Source organism: Chionomys nivalis, chromosome X (genome assembly GCF_950005125.1).
Source record: "Chionomys nivalis chromosome X, mChiNiv1.1, whole genome shotgun sequence".
NCBI lineage: Eukaryota > Metazoa > Chordata > Mammalia > Rodentia > Cricetidae > Chionomys > Chionomys nivalis.
The window spans coordinates 99188971-99206350 of NC_080112.1; the positions used below are offsets into that span (position 1 = coordinate 99188971).

Here is a 17380-nt window from a genome sequence, read left to right on the forward strand (position 1 = left end):
AGTGGTTACTCAGCGACCAACTCCAATGGCCAAAGAAAGCTGAAGAAAATAACCACTATCCCAATTTGTTTGCACTATGTGGTAGGAATTAAAGAAGACTGACATGGTGATCAGCAATTAATCTCAAGTATTGTTTGTACAAGTCACCTGACAATTTCAGAAATATTAATATGCACATTCATGTGTGCAGACAAACACATACATACAAGTTGCTTTTCTCACAAGTCTAGAAATTAATGGAGACAGATCATTGAGAACAAAAAATTGAGTCAACAGCATAATTCTTTTTAGGGGATTTCATATCTTATACCCCAATTCTGTTCACCTCCCAGTACCTACATATCCGCCCTTCACCCTTGAAGCATCCCCCTGTAAAAGAAACCCCCTCAAAATCAATTAAAAACAAAATAACAAAAAAATCTCACTCCTCTGTCTTTTCAACACCTCTTCATTCACCCTAGTGGCACTGGAAGCTGCGGTGTGTCACACAGAATACTCTTTTATCCAATCAACCCCACTCACAAAATGTTCCATGCAGTGAGTCATCGGTCTGGTTCTAGGTCTCTGGTACACCATCATCCCTGGACTCTCACCAAAACTCCTCTCAGTAATTCTGCTGTTGCCCCAAGTCATAGAGATTATGCGGTTATCATTGTTCAGACCAGTCCCTTCACGCACTCCAGCAGGTCTCAGATGGGGTAGATGCTAGGGTGGGCCAACCCAAGGCCGTGGATGTGGGCCTGGGTGGTAGCTGAACTGGTTGGTCTGGGCCAGTGGGATCGCCCCCCTAAGGTGAGGGGCAGAGACAGACCTCGTAGGCCTATGCTACTGAGTCCATCTCTCCCATGCCTGTGATGAAGGGTGGAGTCATCTTTCCTGAGTGTGGAGGCCAGATCTTTCAGCATAAGCCATCCAGGTTAACATGGCCCTAGTGGCAGTGTGGCCCTCAGACAGCAACATGGACTCAGTTGTCTGACCAGAGTTATCCATGTGGCTTCAGTGGTTACTGAAGCCATGAACATCAACATAGACCCTGGCCGCTGCAGAGCCATGGATCCAGACATATCCCACCCGAGAAGCAAGGACCTGAATGTCATCTTGTTCCTTGATGGCAGTACAGGACATTCAGATAAACATGACCCCAGGGGTGTTACAGTCCTCAGACACCAAATTTGCTACAGGTGGTGGCCCAGACCCTGGGCATCCCCATGTTCTTGATGACAACATGGGTCATGGACATCAACAGAGATCCCAGCTGAGATAGCACCACAGACCCAGACATGGTCCTAGGAAGCATCTCAGGCCCAGAAGTCACTCTGGACCTGGGTGGCAAGCAGGCCATCAACATCAGCCCATTCTTTACTGCCATCGCCTCTTCAAATCTGCCTCTTACTGTACCACATGAACCACTCTGCCTCTCTTTCTCTCCCATTTCTCTACCATGTACTTGCTCATTATAATGGCACCTGCCCACCAAAGGGCCCATGCCTGTGGAGCTGGGCAGCCCTGTGGGTGCCTTCAAGCAGCCCAGACCATGACGAGCCAAACTGCTCCATAGGTGAACAGACTCAATTTTTACTACACGTATGCAGTTAGAGCAACTGAAATGTTTTAATATGGAAATGTTTGGCGATGACATCCAGAATTGACTCTAGCATTTTTTCTGTCCCCACTTTTGGCACTTTGCCAATAATATCTAAACGCTGATGTGGAAATGTAAGCAAACACATGATAAGCATTAAGTACTTCTGTATCTCACAGTCATTAGCCTGAGATTTTAGCTTAGAAGATTCTATACAACTACTTTTAAGTATTGGTGTATTGACATGTAACAAAAAGTATAACATAATATATATTCAATATTAAATTAGAGCATAATATATCAAATATATAATATATTAAATTATGGCATAATATATATCAAATACATATATTGATCTAAAATGCTGACACTGTCTAGGGATTAAGTCCTGCAATAATGAGGCCCTGAGTTCTAGTCCCAGAATCACCCACATAAAATGTTGTCATTATACAAGTTATTATGAAACAATAAGAAAACTTTTGCCCACAAAACAAATTGCTTTACCTAAGTTCTGGCAAACAACTTGGAGACTTCTTGGAGCAGAAGGTTTAAGCAGGAAGGGGTAGGGTGATGGAGGAGATATGGAAGGGAGGATGAACCAAAAAGAGAGGTGTATGAAAAACACATATGGAAACTTCTCTTGCAACTCAATTAAAAAACATAATTTCAAAAGAGTTTGAAAGAAGTTAGCCTGCATAGCTAGGTAATGCTGCTTCTAGATGCAGTGAGCTACTAAACAAAACCCCAGTGACTGATGTTGAATTCCTTCTGTATGAGTTGTTGATCAGGAGGCCTCAGAGCCCTCCCTAAAATAATACAAGCTCTTGTCATTCTTCTAGATGGCTGTCTTAGTTAGGGCTTCTATCGCTGTGATAAACACCATAACAAAAAGCAACTTGGAGAGAAAGTATTTATTTCATTTTACATCATCCAGGGAAATCAGAGCAGCAACTCAGGGCAGCAACCTTGGGGGCAGGAGCTGATGCAGAGGCCATGGGGGATTGCTACTTACTGGTTCGTTCCTCATGGCTTACTCATCCTGCTTTCATATAGCATCCAGGACCACTTTCCCAAGGGTGGCATTGCTCACAATGAGCAAGGCCTTACAGCATCAATAATTAATAATGAAAATACTAAAGAGACTTGCCTCTCCATGACAAACCAGGACTCCATCATGTGCATTGCCCTCAGCTTTATATTTTAAGTTCCCGAAGCAGCTCATTAAGTTCTGAACACTCACTGGGATTTCTAGCTCAAAGTTCCAAAGTCCTTTCACAGTTCTCTCCAAAACATGCTCATATCTGCCACAGCAGTGTCCCATGTACCTGGTGTTAAGTATTTTTCATTGGCCGACAAAACTTCCGCCAACGCAATAATCCAAATCAAACCAGATCAGACCAAATTAGAAAAGAGTCCAGGTTTAAAGGATGGCAGCACTTTCAGGTGCCCCCCTTCCCAGGAAACATGGAGAGGGGAACAGAGAACCAAAAGACTATGGAAAACCGGGAGACCATGTGTTCATTCTCTGGGGGGCAGTTTAACTAGCCTGTCGGAGTGGTCTTGATCCTCCCTGGGGAGGAGTCACCACTTGGTGGGCTTTCTTGGAGGTGAAGTTTGGACTGAAGCAACTCCCAGGGGAGGTGGCTCAAAATGGATGCCAAGGGGCTGGGGTGAAGCCCCCAACTAAACATTTCAGACTCTTTGTATAAAGGGGTGTTAGGGAGCTGAAGTGATGCCTTTAACCAAACACCCGGTACCAATGTCTTAGTTTGGGCTTCTATTCCTGTGACAAAGCACCATGACCAAAAGCAGCTTGAGAAGGAAAACGTTTATTTTTGCCGTATACTTTCACACCACAGTCCATCATCAAAGGAAGTCAGGGCAGGGAATCAAAGCAGGACAAGAATCTGACAGCAAGAACTAGAGCTAAGGCTATGGAGGAATGCCACTTACTGGCTTGTTCCCTGTGGCTTGATCAACTTGTTTGTTTTACAACCTGGGACCACATTCCCAGGCATGATACTCTTACATTGAGCTGGGCCCTCCAATATCATTAGTAAAGAAAATGCCCAACAGACTGCCTGTAGGGCAGGCAGTGTTATGGAGGCATTTTTTCAAATAGACTCTAATCAACTAGTGCTAGCTTGTATCAAGTCAACAGAGAACTAAAGAGCACAGTTGCTGACTAGAACTAGGTGATAAGATTCTGTTACTGAAAATATCACATACTCTGCTTGAAAGATAGAGAAAAACCAAGATGAATGGGCTAGAAACTTAATCCCTGCTGGCTAGGTTTCATCATGATAGATGGTGTTAGGCAGGCTACTGGGGGAAAAGGCATCAGTGGTCTTTTCATTGAACCCCACAATTTATAATACCAAACTGCTGGGCAATTTGTGCCCACTTTTGGAAGAGTAGCACAACTTCTATGAGAGTAACCAGCTACTCTACAGTTGGATTCGAGGCCCACTCCACAGGAAGGAATCCATGTCTGGTACTGCAAACATGGTCAAAAACATGCCTGGGGAAGTCATAGGCCCTGGGGGCAACTTGCTACTGTAGTTTAGCTGAATAGACACAGCGTTAAGATATTTTCTAAATATATTTTGGGGGTTGTTTATTTCTTTGTTTGCCTTTCAAGACAGGGTTTATCTGTGTAACTTTGGAGACTGTCCTTGAAGTTGCTCTGTAGACCAGACTGGCCTTGAACTCACAGAGATCTGCCTGCCTCTGCCTCCCAAGTGCTGGAATTAAAGGTGTGTGTACCACCAAGTCTCTATTTTTTATATACATAAAAAATACTAATATTAGTCTTAATTGAAGAAACTTCTCTTTATACTGAATTGCAGATGAGAAGATGGGAAGAACATACGAGCCAGAAGATCAAGAGAAGGGCTACAAAGCACAAGTCCAGAATGTCCCCTAAGCCTTAGAATGGTAAAAAGGTCATATTCAGAGGAGAGCACTCAACTGTCATTTGTTCTCGGAACCTAGAGTATTCGTGAGTCTTTGCCTCCACTTCTGTTTAGTGTAATAAGAGCCAACAGTTCAACATGGAAGGGTAGAAATCCAAGAGCCAGGCCACTAGCCATGACTGTCTGACAACAAGGCCCAGGGCAAGCAAATGATAGCTATGAATGGTCATGCTCAAAATCTAGCCACAGCTATTGTCTCTTAATACATTCGGAGAGAGGGAGAGTTGTTATATTCGACTGTTTATCCATGGTTGAGTTCATCAGGCTCCAGTGAATAGTCCCAAATCCAGGGTTATACTGATAGCCCTGCTTAAACTCCATGGATCACAAGCAGAAAGACAAGACTGTGGGAAACAAATTTGTAGGGAAAAGTATGATTGGTGAGGAAAGTAGGCTAAGGGTGAGGGGCTGATAGTAATCACAACTCAGTATATACATATATGGTTCTGTCAAAGAACAAATTTAATTAATAGAAATAATAATGACAAATTATTGTACCCAGGAAAAATTAGAGGAGCGGTAGTGGAGCACACCTTTAATCCCAGCATTAATTTCCAGAGAAACCCTGCCTTGAAATACCAAAAAAATGTAAATAAGGATATATAACTAAATGACATCATGTAAGTTTTAATATATTTACCAATACATGGTAAATAAATTTAGTTTATAAAGAATAAAAAGGAAATTAGTAAATTGACACATTATTTTCATGAGATGAAAGCCCCACTGTTGTTATATATTTATTCTCAAAGTGTATATTCACTCAATAAAATCCCAGAAAAAAAAAAAAACCTAAAGGATATTTTAAAAGAAATTAACAGGCCATTTTTTAAACTTATATAAAACCGTAAAGATACTAGACTATTAACCAACTCTGAAAAACATAAAAGTTGGAGAAACACTACCTCCTTTGGAAACATTTATAAACTTATGTCTCTGCAGAGTGATCTATCAGCATCAAAGTATAAAGGAGACCAGAGGAATAGAGTAGCAAATCCAGAAATAGACTCACATATATATGAACAATTGAGTTTGACAAATTAAATATAATTTGGTATGAAAGGAACACTCTTGTGTGAAAACTAGTGGATATCCATGTTCACAAATGTAAGCCGTGACTCACATATGGCTCATAAACAAAAGTCACGTGAAAATGAATCATAGTCATAGTGTTTTTGTTTTTTTCCTCCTTGTTCTGCGAGAAAGGGTATGTAGCCTAGGATGTCCTTGAAACCCATCACAATCTTGCTGCAACATTCCAATTGCTAAAATTCTAACCAAGTGCACCATTTCTGGTATTGATCATAGATTTAATCATAAAACATAGATATATAAGAATTCTAGAAGAAACCACAGGAGAACATTCTGGTGACCTTGGCTTAAATTTCATAGCTGAGATGTCACTATCAAGAGCTAGATATTGCTAGACATAATGGCTCATGCCAATAATCCCAGAACTTGAGAGGCTGAGGCAAAAGGATCAAGACTTCAAGGGTAGCCTGAGAACCATTTTGTTTCAAACATAACAGAAAGCAGACAAATAGGTCTGCACAAAGCATAAACTTCAATTCTTGCAAATGTACAGTTGAGAAAATGTGTACTAGCCTCTGACCAGAAGACAGAATTTTGGAATATGCATCTTAGACATGTATCAAGAATACAGAAAGTCACATAAACTCAACAGGAAAACAGATTAAGTCAGAAAAAAATGGGTAATAAATAAACAAATAAATAGGTAAAGGCTGAAGAGATGGCTCAACATTCAAGAGGGTATATTGCTTTTGCAGAGGTTTTTTTCCCCCATGTTCAGTTCCCAGTGTTCAATTTCTATTGGCTCATAACCATCTATAACTCTAGGTCCAGGGGGCCCAACACCTCTGGCTTCCATGAGCATCTGCACTCATGTACACATATCCGCTTCCCACACAATTAAAAATACATAAATAAAGCTTTAAAAAATTAAATAGTGAAATATTTTAATAGCTACACCACTAAAGAAAATACACAAATATCAAGTAAGCACATGCTATCACAAAAGACAGCCACAGATAGTATTTATATCTACTTTGTGTATGAATATCCAAGATTAGAAACAACCAGAGCATATAATAACAGATACTAAATTTGTCCATAAAGTCGATGGAAAGCTTGTGCGCACAATGTATACATCAGAGAATTTAAAAGGTGAATTTTAAAAGCCAGATCTGAGCCTCCAGATGTTGTGTAGTGGTACAGTGCTTGATTACCACGAAGAAGACCCTGCCCACCCCATCACCAGAAAGTAAGAAGCAGAAAAAAGCTCCGATTTTTAAAAAGCCTGCATGGTTCCATTTAAATGATCATGAAACCTAATCTAGAGTGACGGAAATACCATGCATTGCTGAGGATAAGGCAGTGAGAGGAATGCTATAGAATTGAACACATTACATCCTGGAATATAATTATGTATTTCAACCTAACTGGTTATATTTAAGAGATGCAGCTCATTGTAATTATAATATTGTGTGTGATACTATTTTTGAAATTACTGAACTCTGTATCTGGGAATGTGAACAACTAACCAGAATTCTTTCATGGTCTCTGCTTCAGTTCCTGCCTCACTTTCCCTTGAAAAGAAGTCACTTGCAAGTGACAAGTGAAATAAACTCTTTCCTCTCTGTCTTAGTTTGCTTTCTATTGCTGTGATAGAGACCACTGGGGCTGGAGGGGGGCAGGGAGAAACTGTTCATCACCAAGGGAAATCGGGGCATAAACTTAAGCAAAGCAGGAACTTGGACTTAGAAACTAAAGCAGAGGCCATGGAGGAATGCTGCTTACTGGCTTGCTCCCTGTAGCTTGCTCAGTTTACTCTGATATACACCTTAGGAACAACTGCTGAGGGATGTCACAATGGACTGGACCCTTCCGTATCAACCATTCATCAAGAATGTCTCACAATCTTGTCAAAGGCATTGTGATGAATGCATTTTCTACATTGAGATTTCCTCTTTCCAGGTGGCACTAGTTCACAATAAGTTGGCAGGAAAAAAAAAGAAAGAAGGAAGGAAGAAAAGAAACAAAGAATGGAGAGAGAGAGGGAGGGAAGGAGGAAGGGAGGAAGAGAGGAAGAGACGAAGGAAAGAAAGTGACTACCACAACCACTCAGGTTGCTTTTGGTCAGTGTTTTATCACAGAAACAGAAAGCAAACTGGTACAAAAGGCCTTCTAATTCACTGCATATCTCAACATCCCCTGGTACGTACTAGGTAATTAATTACTAATTACTATTTAAATAGGCATTTCCACAGAGGAGAAAATTGAGCTCAGAGAGAGTTATCCTGTTATTTCCTCCCATGGATGCCCAGAGTCTACATAGAAAGTTGTTTAATGACACCCTGGGGGCATAACCCCCATAGTCTTTGGGGATTGAAAGATCTCAAGAGTCTCATAAATGAGACATTCTCCAAAGCAGCTCTCTGGCAGGAAGGAGGTGGCCAGGGTCTGGAATTCCCTGTTTCTGTTTCCTCACTCTGCAGAAAAGTTCGGATCCCTTCACCCCACCCCTCCTGAGGCCCCCACACCATTAGCTGAGTACAAACACCCAGAGAGGGGACCCTTCTCTTCTCACCACACAATTCCAGTTTCTGTTATCAAGTTGTCAGGGCCACCACAATTGCATCAGGTTGCCATGGCAACCAGAACGTACAAGGTTGTTCTCCACACCAAAATGTCTTCTACACATCCTTAGGTCCTTATAGTGAGCTTTGACTGAGAAAAAGTGATTATATAGCCTGGTCCCTCATGTTTCAAACCTATTGGGCAGTTCTTCTCTCGTGATAGATCTTTCATTCCGCTTGCTGCTCCTTATCTGTCTCTCACTTTCTCAGGAAGTGTTCCTATATCTCCCCACAATGCCCTACTGCCCTAAGTCTGACCTACAAACCAGTTAAATATGAGGTTCCATTCCAAATGTCAGTTGTAATTGTATAGCTTCATTAAGTTGTATATACTTTGGACCTGGCTAATTTGTGTGTGTGATGTTCTTATTTATTTACAATTTTTGTGACAAAATATTTTAAAATATGAGAAAAGATAAAGGATATATTGAGTGATTCTTAATAAAGGTGATACGGTGAATGCGACTTAGGTTTTCTGGCAAGTGATTCTTATTAATGACCTCTCAACTTTGACGGACTTACCATTTCCGCTGTTTGGACAGCCAGAGCAGCCTAAGATTGTGATGTGTGTCTGTAAGGGGAAAGTTATATAGGTTATCCTGGTGGCAGGAGAAAACGCTTCCGGATCCCTTTCTTGAGAGACATTTCTCAAGGTGCTAGAGACTGCTCTTTTGGGTGTGTATTCCCCAGGCAAACTGCTGTGGGTAGGAGTGTCTGTGTGGTTAAAACAGCCACTGGCTGTGGCAGCTTCCCATTCTCTGAGGAGGGATGGCTGGATGAAAAAGTGGGCTAGAAAGCATGTATAGTGAGCATTCCACTTAGAAATCCCCTCATGGAGGAACTGAGGAATTTTTTCAAAAATTGATGCAAACAATGTTATTCTCAGATTATAGCCCAAATCATTACATAATTCTACCAAGTGTCTTTGTACAGTTGTTTTTTGTTTAGATTCAAGTGCTAGAGGGAAAAATCATGTGAACACTATTTTTTTAAACCAATTCATTAAAGATGATAACTAGTATAAACAGCTATGTTGTGATTACTGTTTGAGAATAAATTCTGGGATCAGACATTTCCTATCCTACTTTGATTTCCCAAAATCTTTGTGTCTTTGCAGAGACTTTTAAAACTTTGATGAGGAATGAAAGGGAACATGCTCAATATACAAAATACACACATAGGAAAACAGGTTTTTTTAAAACAAAAAGGGGGCAGCTGGAGAAATGGCTTAGCAGTTAAGATCACTTGCTCTTCCAGAGGATCCAGGTTCAATTCCCAGCACCCACATATCAGCTCACAACTATTCAGTTCCAGGAGATCTGACACTCTTACACAGACGTACACACAGGAGACATAGCAATGCACATAAGAAATAGAAACAAAGGTCAGGTGGTGGCAGAGGCTCAAAAGGCAGAGGCAGGCGGATCTCTGTGAGTTCGAGGCCAGCCTGTTCTACAAGAGCTAGTTCCAGGACAGCCAGGACTGTTACACAGAGAAACCTTATCTCAAAAAAAATAAAGTAAATAAAATAAAATAAATCATTTAAAAACTTAAAAATTAAACTGAAAAAAATTATCACCAAGACACAATGATACGTTTATCAAAGTGAACTCAAGTTGCAGATAGATAGATAGATAGATAGATAGATAGATAGATAGATAGACAGACAGATGGACAGACAGACAGGAAAGATACCAGGGATTGGATGTAGCACCTTTCATACGGTAGGCAAGTGCTCTACCATTTAGCTACATTTAACTACCCAGGCCTCAAGTAGTTTTTTTTCTAGTACTGAGGTTTGAAACTAAGGTCTTTAATAGGCAAGGCAAAAACTTAGCAATAATTTTATCTCCAGCCTCCGCGTTAACTTGTTAAATGTATTATTATAATAAATAAAACTGTGTGCTACAAAAATCAAATTCCTAAGGAAGAGGTTAATTTTTATTCTTGGTTTCCCTTTGCTAATAAAAATGAAAACCTCTATGCACATTATACTTCTTGGATCTTTATATTTCAATTCCATATTAAATTCCCAAACAGCATGCTTGTCAGATAAAAACAATTGTAGCTCAAAAACAAACAAACAAAAGAACCCAGCATTCATCTCTATCACACTAATAGATGCACTCACCACGAGGAATGGTGAACTGGGAAACTGGTACTTAGTCCTAGTTAAGGCTTTTCTGTGAGTGCTTTCCTTAATGCCAGGTTTTGACATCTGTGGTTTTCATGCTCGGCACCTGTAGCGATTACACTAAGTGTCTGACTATAAAACAAAATCAGATCAATGCGAAGTATGTACTTGAGCATTCTACCTACCTTCCCATCTTCAAATAACTACTGTATATTTCTGCTCTCGTATGCCGAAAAGATAAACAAAAAACATATTCCACATGTGCGTGACGGAAAAAGATCACCATTGAAGTAGTTATTTCAACCGTTGCCATTTTCCAGGCAGAGAAATGGAGATCCCATGCAAACTAGGTGACGAATCAGGAGTTAATGTGGGAACACATGACATTCCACCTTTGAAGTTTCTGCTGGTTGGAAATACTCCTTTGCAAATGCTTAGGCACAACCAGCATAGCCACATGCATGGCTGATTAAATGAATGGAGAGTTATGGTTACATGATATGACCATGAAACTGTTCCACATTAGTTTCAAGCTGTTCCTGGGGAAAAGAATAGCCCTTGCTGTTATTAGAGGTAGTGTAGCGAGATCGGTTGGTCTTAAGAGCAGTTAAATCACACTCACCCCGTTAGCAGTGTTTATTCTCCCACCTTGGAAAAGGCCATTTTAAATTTCATTGTGTAGTATTGTGTATATTTACTCAATAAGCTAGTTTACAAACATTCTAGTTCCTTTATACCATAGGTCAAGTAAATGGGGATTGTATGCAGAGAATGAAATGTACTTTGTTTGCACAATAAAAATTAGTCCTTTCACACAAGGTAGGGAATCTCCAGGAATGATAAAAAAGGATTTCCAGAGTAAAGAAAAAAAGACATCTCTAAGTGAAATTTGATTGCTGTGTTGTCTGAGAAGTAAAAGAAACAGGAGTAGAATTTGGTCATGGTATTTTACCACAGCAACAGAAACCCTAAGTAAGAAAAGAGGTGAGGATTCCACTTATATGTGGGTATAAGGACAACTATTTAGAATGCTGCTTTAGGAAGTAATGGCTATATTCTCTCCATGACTTACGTGTTTACTAGCACTTTAGCACTAGGTAGGTTCCAGTACCAGACACGATCTCCCGCTTGCTGAGTGTGTGTGTTAAGTACAATTAGAAAGCAGTTGGGCACTGTCAAGGTATGTATGGCACTACTGCACCCTTGGGGTTATCATGCCATGCTGGTTGTTGTGGTCCATAGGTGTGATAGCTGGTTGGCACTATTGGCCACTTCCCTCCTTAGGAAGCTTATATGGTATCTTCAGTAAAATGAAAGCTAGTCCTTTGCGAGCAGGTTTACGGGTTAGACCCAGATTGAACCTGCTGGGCCCTGAGTCTGAAGTGCATGGTGATTCCATCCACAGAGAGTTCTCTTTCACTTTTAAAGGGACAATCAAGGGCAACAACAATAGCCTAAAATGTTTGGGGGAGACTTTTTGACCAATCCTGATCAATAATCCATTAGAGGGACTCTCATGCCTGTTTTCTTGGGTTTCTGTTAGGTAGTCTATGGCTCTTGCGGGGGCAGAGGGTGGCACTCACCTTGGGCTGCATCCTCACCACCACCTTCAAAGACAGAAGCGCCTGCAAGTCTCCAGAATCCTGATGAAAAAAGTGGAAGACTTCACTGGACCCAGAAAAAGAAGCGACCTAGGCTTCATCAAATTCCACATCTCTACTCATGTTGCCTTTTCTTTTTTTTCCCCCAAATCACTGGTTAACCCTACCTCCACTGGAGCATTGCCAGCCCAGATGGAAATTTTTTATTTAAGATGTATGTGTATATTTCTAGACAGACTTAGTTGTGTTCTGAGTATTTTGATAGATAGTTCACAATATGATTCCTTATGAGCTTTTTAAGCATAGTGCTGTTTTTCTCTTCTCCCCCTTCTATTCTATTTATCTCACTCCCTCTTCTCTAATTAGATGCCCCCATTTTTCCATTTACCCCTTCATATCATTTGCATTCTGATAATCCCCACACACACATCTATTGCTTTCCTATTCCCCAGTCCAGCAATGGTCTTTTTTACTTTCCTGGTTTCTGCCATTACACCAGGCTATGTAGTCACAGTCTTCTCTAGTTCCATCCATTTACCTGCAAATTTATTATTTCAGTAGTCTTTCCAACCAAAGAGTAGCTGATGGAAAAGCAGAGTAGTGGAACCTACACCCGAGTGCATAAGGCCTCAACCCCAGACAAAGAACTACAGATAAGTAAGAAGCACTGAGAGTGAGAGAAATAATCTTCCCTGGGGAAGAGCACACCCAGGATTACCCAATACTAAGTGGTCAACCATGAAGACATATATGTATAAGTACCATTATACATATTGAGGATGTTGAATTTAGGAATAAATGTATGTGTCATGAATTTGAAAGAGAGCAAGGGGGTTACACAAGAGGGTCTGGAGGAAGGGAAAGGAAGAGGAAAATAGTGCAATTATATTATAATCTCATAAAATAAAAACATTTGGCAAAAAAAGAATGAGATTAGATTTCAAGTTTAAACTATTGTTTGCTTGAAGTAATGTAACAAACTTCTGAATTTCAGCTTCTTCATTTGAAGAGAGTTAAAGCTTGTACTGCTTACTTTTTTAGACTATAGAATATATATATATATATGTTTATATATGCTTTTAACTGAAAAATCATACCACAAGTGTTATTACCAATATCCCAATAAGGATTAAATAATGAACAATCAGCAGTTTTAAGCAGTCAGCATTTATTTAAGGGTATTAAACATACTAGAACATACTCAGCACATATTAAGCATGCCAACATTTTCAAATGTCAATAACAGTGCTAAAGCATTTTGCAAAGATACAGTGCACAGCAATCTTTGTAGAGAAAACACTGTGAGACACACATTTGATATGGAAGAGATATGAACTGAGTTACAATTGTTGTCAGACTAAGGAGGCATTCACTATTCAAGTGGACACGTTTGCTGGCAAGAAAGACTAGTATTCAGATTTCTGAAATGGGGGCAAATTCTCCTTCTCATACCTATTTACGAATTTTGTATGTCAAACTTCTAAGAAGCAAATCACAATTTTTCTAGTGATCAAATACATCCTAGAAGATATATGAAAACGGCATTCATTGTGAACCTACAAGGAATGTCAGGAATAAAACATGAAGTTATTATGACAACACCCATACATCAAATTTTTAAATTCTCTCCAAACACATTTTATATTATACACGGAATAACACAGTGACTATGACAAAACTGTGCCTTCTTTTCAAGCCATATGCAATTGTCTGATAATGTTCTGCTCTGGTGAACTTCTGTTGTTGTTGTTTGTACACTACTACTTTATCAACACTTCTCCAACTATACAATTTCATGTTGATTCTTATACAAAAGGAAACGTAACAACCATTGTTCACACCAGGAAGATCCATGAATGCAGTCTGTGTTAGCTAAATGGAAGTATGAGGATGAGGAGTTCAGCCAGTCCCAGACACAAACCCAGCACGTTTTAAAATAAACAAAACACAAAAGTCAGCAAGACGTGAGGGAAAAGATGAAGGAAATATGTTTCCATAAGCACACATATATCCTTCAACAAATGCAGAGAGAATTCTTCAAAAAGTCGTGGCTATTTCATACGAATCTGGAAACGGGACAGACACGCGTCCAGATCCAGTCACAAGAGGCAGAATGCCAGCAATCGGTATAACTTGCCAGGACAGAGTCAAAGTGACATTCCTGTTTCCCTTGAGACCGTGCCCGTCGTCAAAGAAAAAATACTTGCTTTTGACATCTTTCAGATCCAGCTTGGGGTTCTCTCCTCGCAGAAGGATCTTGTCCCACAGGACCACCTGGTTCACAGCGTTGCTTTTCGTGGAATATTCTGCCGAGAGGTAAAGGAAGAGCTGCTTGACGTTCCAGTCGAAAGTCTTCTCCAAATCCGCAGAGATGTGGAACGTGATGAAGCCCAGGTCGCTTCTTTTTCTGGGTCCGGTGAAGTCCTCCACTTTTTTGAGCAGGACCCTGGAGACTTTCAGGCTCACTGGCGCGCTTCTGTCTTTGAAGGCGGTGGTGAGGATGCAGCCCAAGGTGAGCGCCGCCATGACGCTCAGCGTGAAGGCGAACAGCCAGTTCGCCCGCGAGAGCAGGCTGTTCATGTTGCGGGATGGATCGGCGGCTCCCTCCACGCGGGCTCCACTGGCGCTCGCTCGCTCGCTCTCTCGCTCGCTAGCTCAGCTTGCTCACAGTGACTCGCTCGCTGGGCAGGGCTTGCTGTCTGCTCGCTCGCGTTCCTTCTGCCTTCCTCTGGCTCGCGCGGAATGCTGGGCGCGCGCACGCGTCCCTGGAGCGCGCACCGCCCACGTTGCCTGTTCTTTTTTTCCCCCAAGTCACTGGTTAACCCTACCACCACTGTCAGCTGATAGATAGTCTAAGGCACTTGGGGCATCTGACAGGAAACAGCAGCACTGTGTCTCTGTGTGGCTGAATAAGCCCAGGGGGACTTGAGCTACCTCATCCTCCACACCCAGACACAGTCACTGAAGGTCCCATCTGCCCTGTCCAGGGAACCCTTCCCTTTGCACACTGCTGCATCATGGCTTCCATACAGCCTAGCCCCTCCGTTGGCCTTCTGCAACAGGTTCCTGATGGCTGTACCCCCACACTAGCTCACCCTGCAGTCCATTCTCTGCACAGAGAGCAGCCATCATCACCTACAGTTCCTGTCACTTCCCTACTGGGATCCTCCACACTCAAAACACAGTCATAGTGTTAAACAAGTGGCCCAGACTCTGTGCTACATCTGCTCTTTCTACCTCATCCTCCATCAGCCTGTGTGTTATCTGCCAGGCTCCAGCCGCTGGGTTTGTCCTCTGCTCCTGGACAACTGGGGCCCACACAGTGCAAGCATATCAAGAAATGGCTTGTCCCTGCTGGCTTCTTATCATTCAGGACTCGGCCTTCACTGATAACTCCGGGTGTGTAATCCTCTGTTTGATGTGGGATTTGTGTTGCTTTTATTGATTGATGAGCTATTTGGGCCGATGACTTAGCAGAGTAAAGTCAGGTGGGAAAAAAGAACAGAGATAGAGAGAGAGTAGGCAGGGTCAGAGAAATGCCTTGGAGCTGCTGCCTAAGAAGAAGGACACCCGGAACCATATTGGTCAGCCACAGCCTCGTGGCAATACAGAGATTAATAGAAATGGGTTATTTAAGATTTAAGAGATAGCTAGAAATATATCAGTGTTGTAATTAATATTGTTTCTGTGTGATTATTTGGGTCTGGGTGGGCGGGAACTAATTGCAGTCTTTCTGTTTATTTTCATCAAACACAAATCCTCACATAACTTGCCTGGTTAATTGTTTTCTCACACAGTTTTGCTATTCCACTATGGTGAGAGATCCAGGACCCCTTTCTGTCTTGTTCTTCATGTTGTTTTCACAGTGCTTGGCCAGTGCTTTGTATATACATCACTAGACGACTATTAGTAAATCGAAGGTATTCCTCGCAATCAAGAAAAGATAGAAATTTTACAACCGAAAAGAATGAAATAATACCCAAAATGATTCAAGATACTGAATATCTTGTTGCAAGGGGGCATCAGTACTTTTCAAAGCTCAATGACCATCAGAATCAGGTGGAAACGACCCACCCCAATTCCATGGTTTCTATTCAGAAGGCTTGGAATAGACTCAAATATCTTCAAGTTTAATAAGCACCAGTAGAAGTGTCAGAACTTGGTCAAAAGTATGATGAAAGTGAACAATGCCTTGGGGAGCTGTGAGGGAGACTCCAGGAAAAAAAGGCAGAGGGCCTTTTACCTCAAATGCAGTTTGGTTCCCTGGATTGCTCTTGGATGTGATTTGGGGCCTCCTGTGATAAACAATCACATTCAATTTATAAAACATGCTTATTCTTGTTGAATATCAGAATATAGCTATAGAACCCAATCTGGTTAGTGTACCTTGAATCTTTTTTTTTTATTCTTTTTTAATTAAAATTTCCACCTTCTCCCTGTTTCCCATTTCCCTCCCCTCCTCCCAAATATTGCCCCCTCCCCCCACTCCCCTCCCCCTATCCCCACTCCTCTTCTCCTCCCCCCACACCATTCTCAATACTGAAGAGCAGTCCAAATTCTCTGCCCTGCGGGAAGACGAAGGTCTTCTATCTATGTCCAGGAAGGTGAGCGTCTAAGCAGGCTAAGCACCCACAAAGCCAGTTCATGTATTAGGATCGAAACCTAGTGCCATTGTCCTTGGCTTCTCATCAGCCTTCATTGTCCGCCATGCTCAGAGAGTCCAGTTTCAACCAATGCTTATTCAGTCCCAGTACAGCTGGCCTTGGTGGGCTCACAATAAATCAGTTCCACTGTCATAGTGGGTGGGTGCATCCCTCGTGGTCCTGGTTTCCTTGCTCATGTTCTCCCTCCTTCTGCTCCTCATTTGGACCTTAAGAGCTCAGACCGTTGCTCCAAACTGAGACTCTGTCTCTACCTCGATCCATCGCCAGATGAAGGTTCTAAGGTGATATGCAAGATATTCATCAGTATAGGATAGGGTCATTTCAGGTTCCCTCTCCTTAGTTGCCCAAGGTACCAGCTGGGGACATCTCCCTGGACACCTGCTAACCCCTCTAGAGTCAAGTTTCTTGCCAACCCTAAGATGTCTCTCTTAGATAGGATATATACTTCGCTGCTCCCGTAGAGAAGGGGAGGATGGGAGGAGCTCGGGGGATTAGGATGGTTGGGATACTTTGAATCTTGATATAGCCTTCTACCTTGCTTTCGTGCCTTCCTAGATACAATCTATAGTTTGTGTCAGGAAATTGTGTTTAAATTGGTCTGTCCAGAGAAAGTTCTGGGAAAGGTCTGCTCAGTTAATATTTAGTACTGGCCGGAGAGATGGCTCAGTAGTTAAGAGCACTGCCTGCTCTTCCAAAGGTCCTGAGTTCAATTTCCAGCAACCACATGGTTGATGGCTCACAACCATCTGTAATGAGATCTGGTGCTCT

The 17380-nt window shown here is 41.7% G+C and overlaps 1 protein-coding gene across 1 annotated transcript; it reads right to left on the minus strand.

Annotated features, from left to right (window-relative positions):
- Positions 1-13105: 13105 nt before the first annotated feature.
- LOC130867880 (adipocyte-related X-chromosome expressed sequence 1-like) lies at positions 13106-14680 on the minus strand. Its single transcript, XM_057760100.1, has one exon. It carries the CDS (start codon positions 14526-14528, stop codon positions 13986-13988), a length of 543 nt encoding a protein of 180 aa, XP_057616083.1. The 5' UTR covers positions 14529-14680; the 3' UTR covers positions 13106-13985.
- Between the last annotated feature and the right edge of the window lie 2700 nt (positions 14681-17380).

Bases quoted from the DNA above. Each gene is read 5' to 3' on its own strand.
- LOC130867880 (XM_057760100.1), bottom strand. From the start codon at position 14,528: ATGAACAGCCTGCTCTCGCGGGCGAACTGGCTGTTCGCCTTCACGCTG.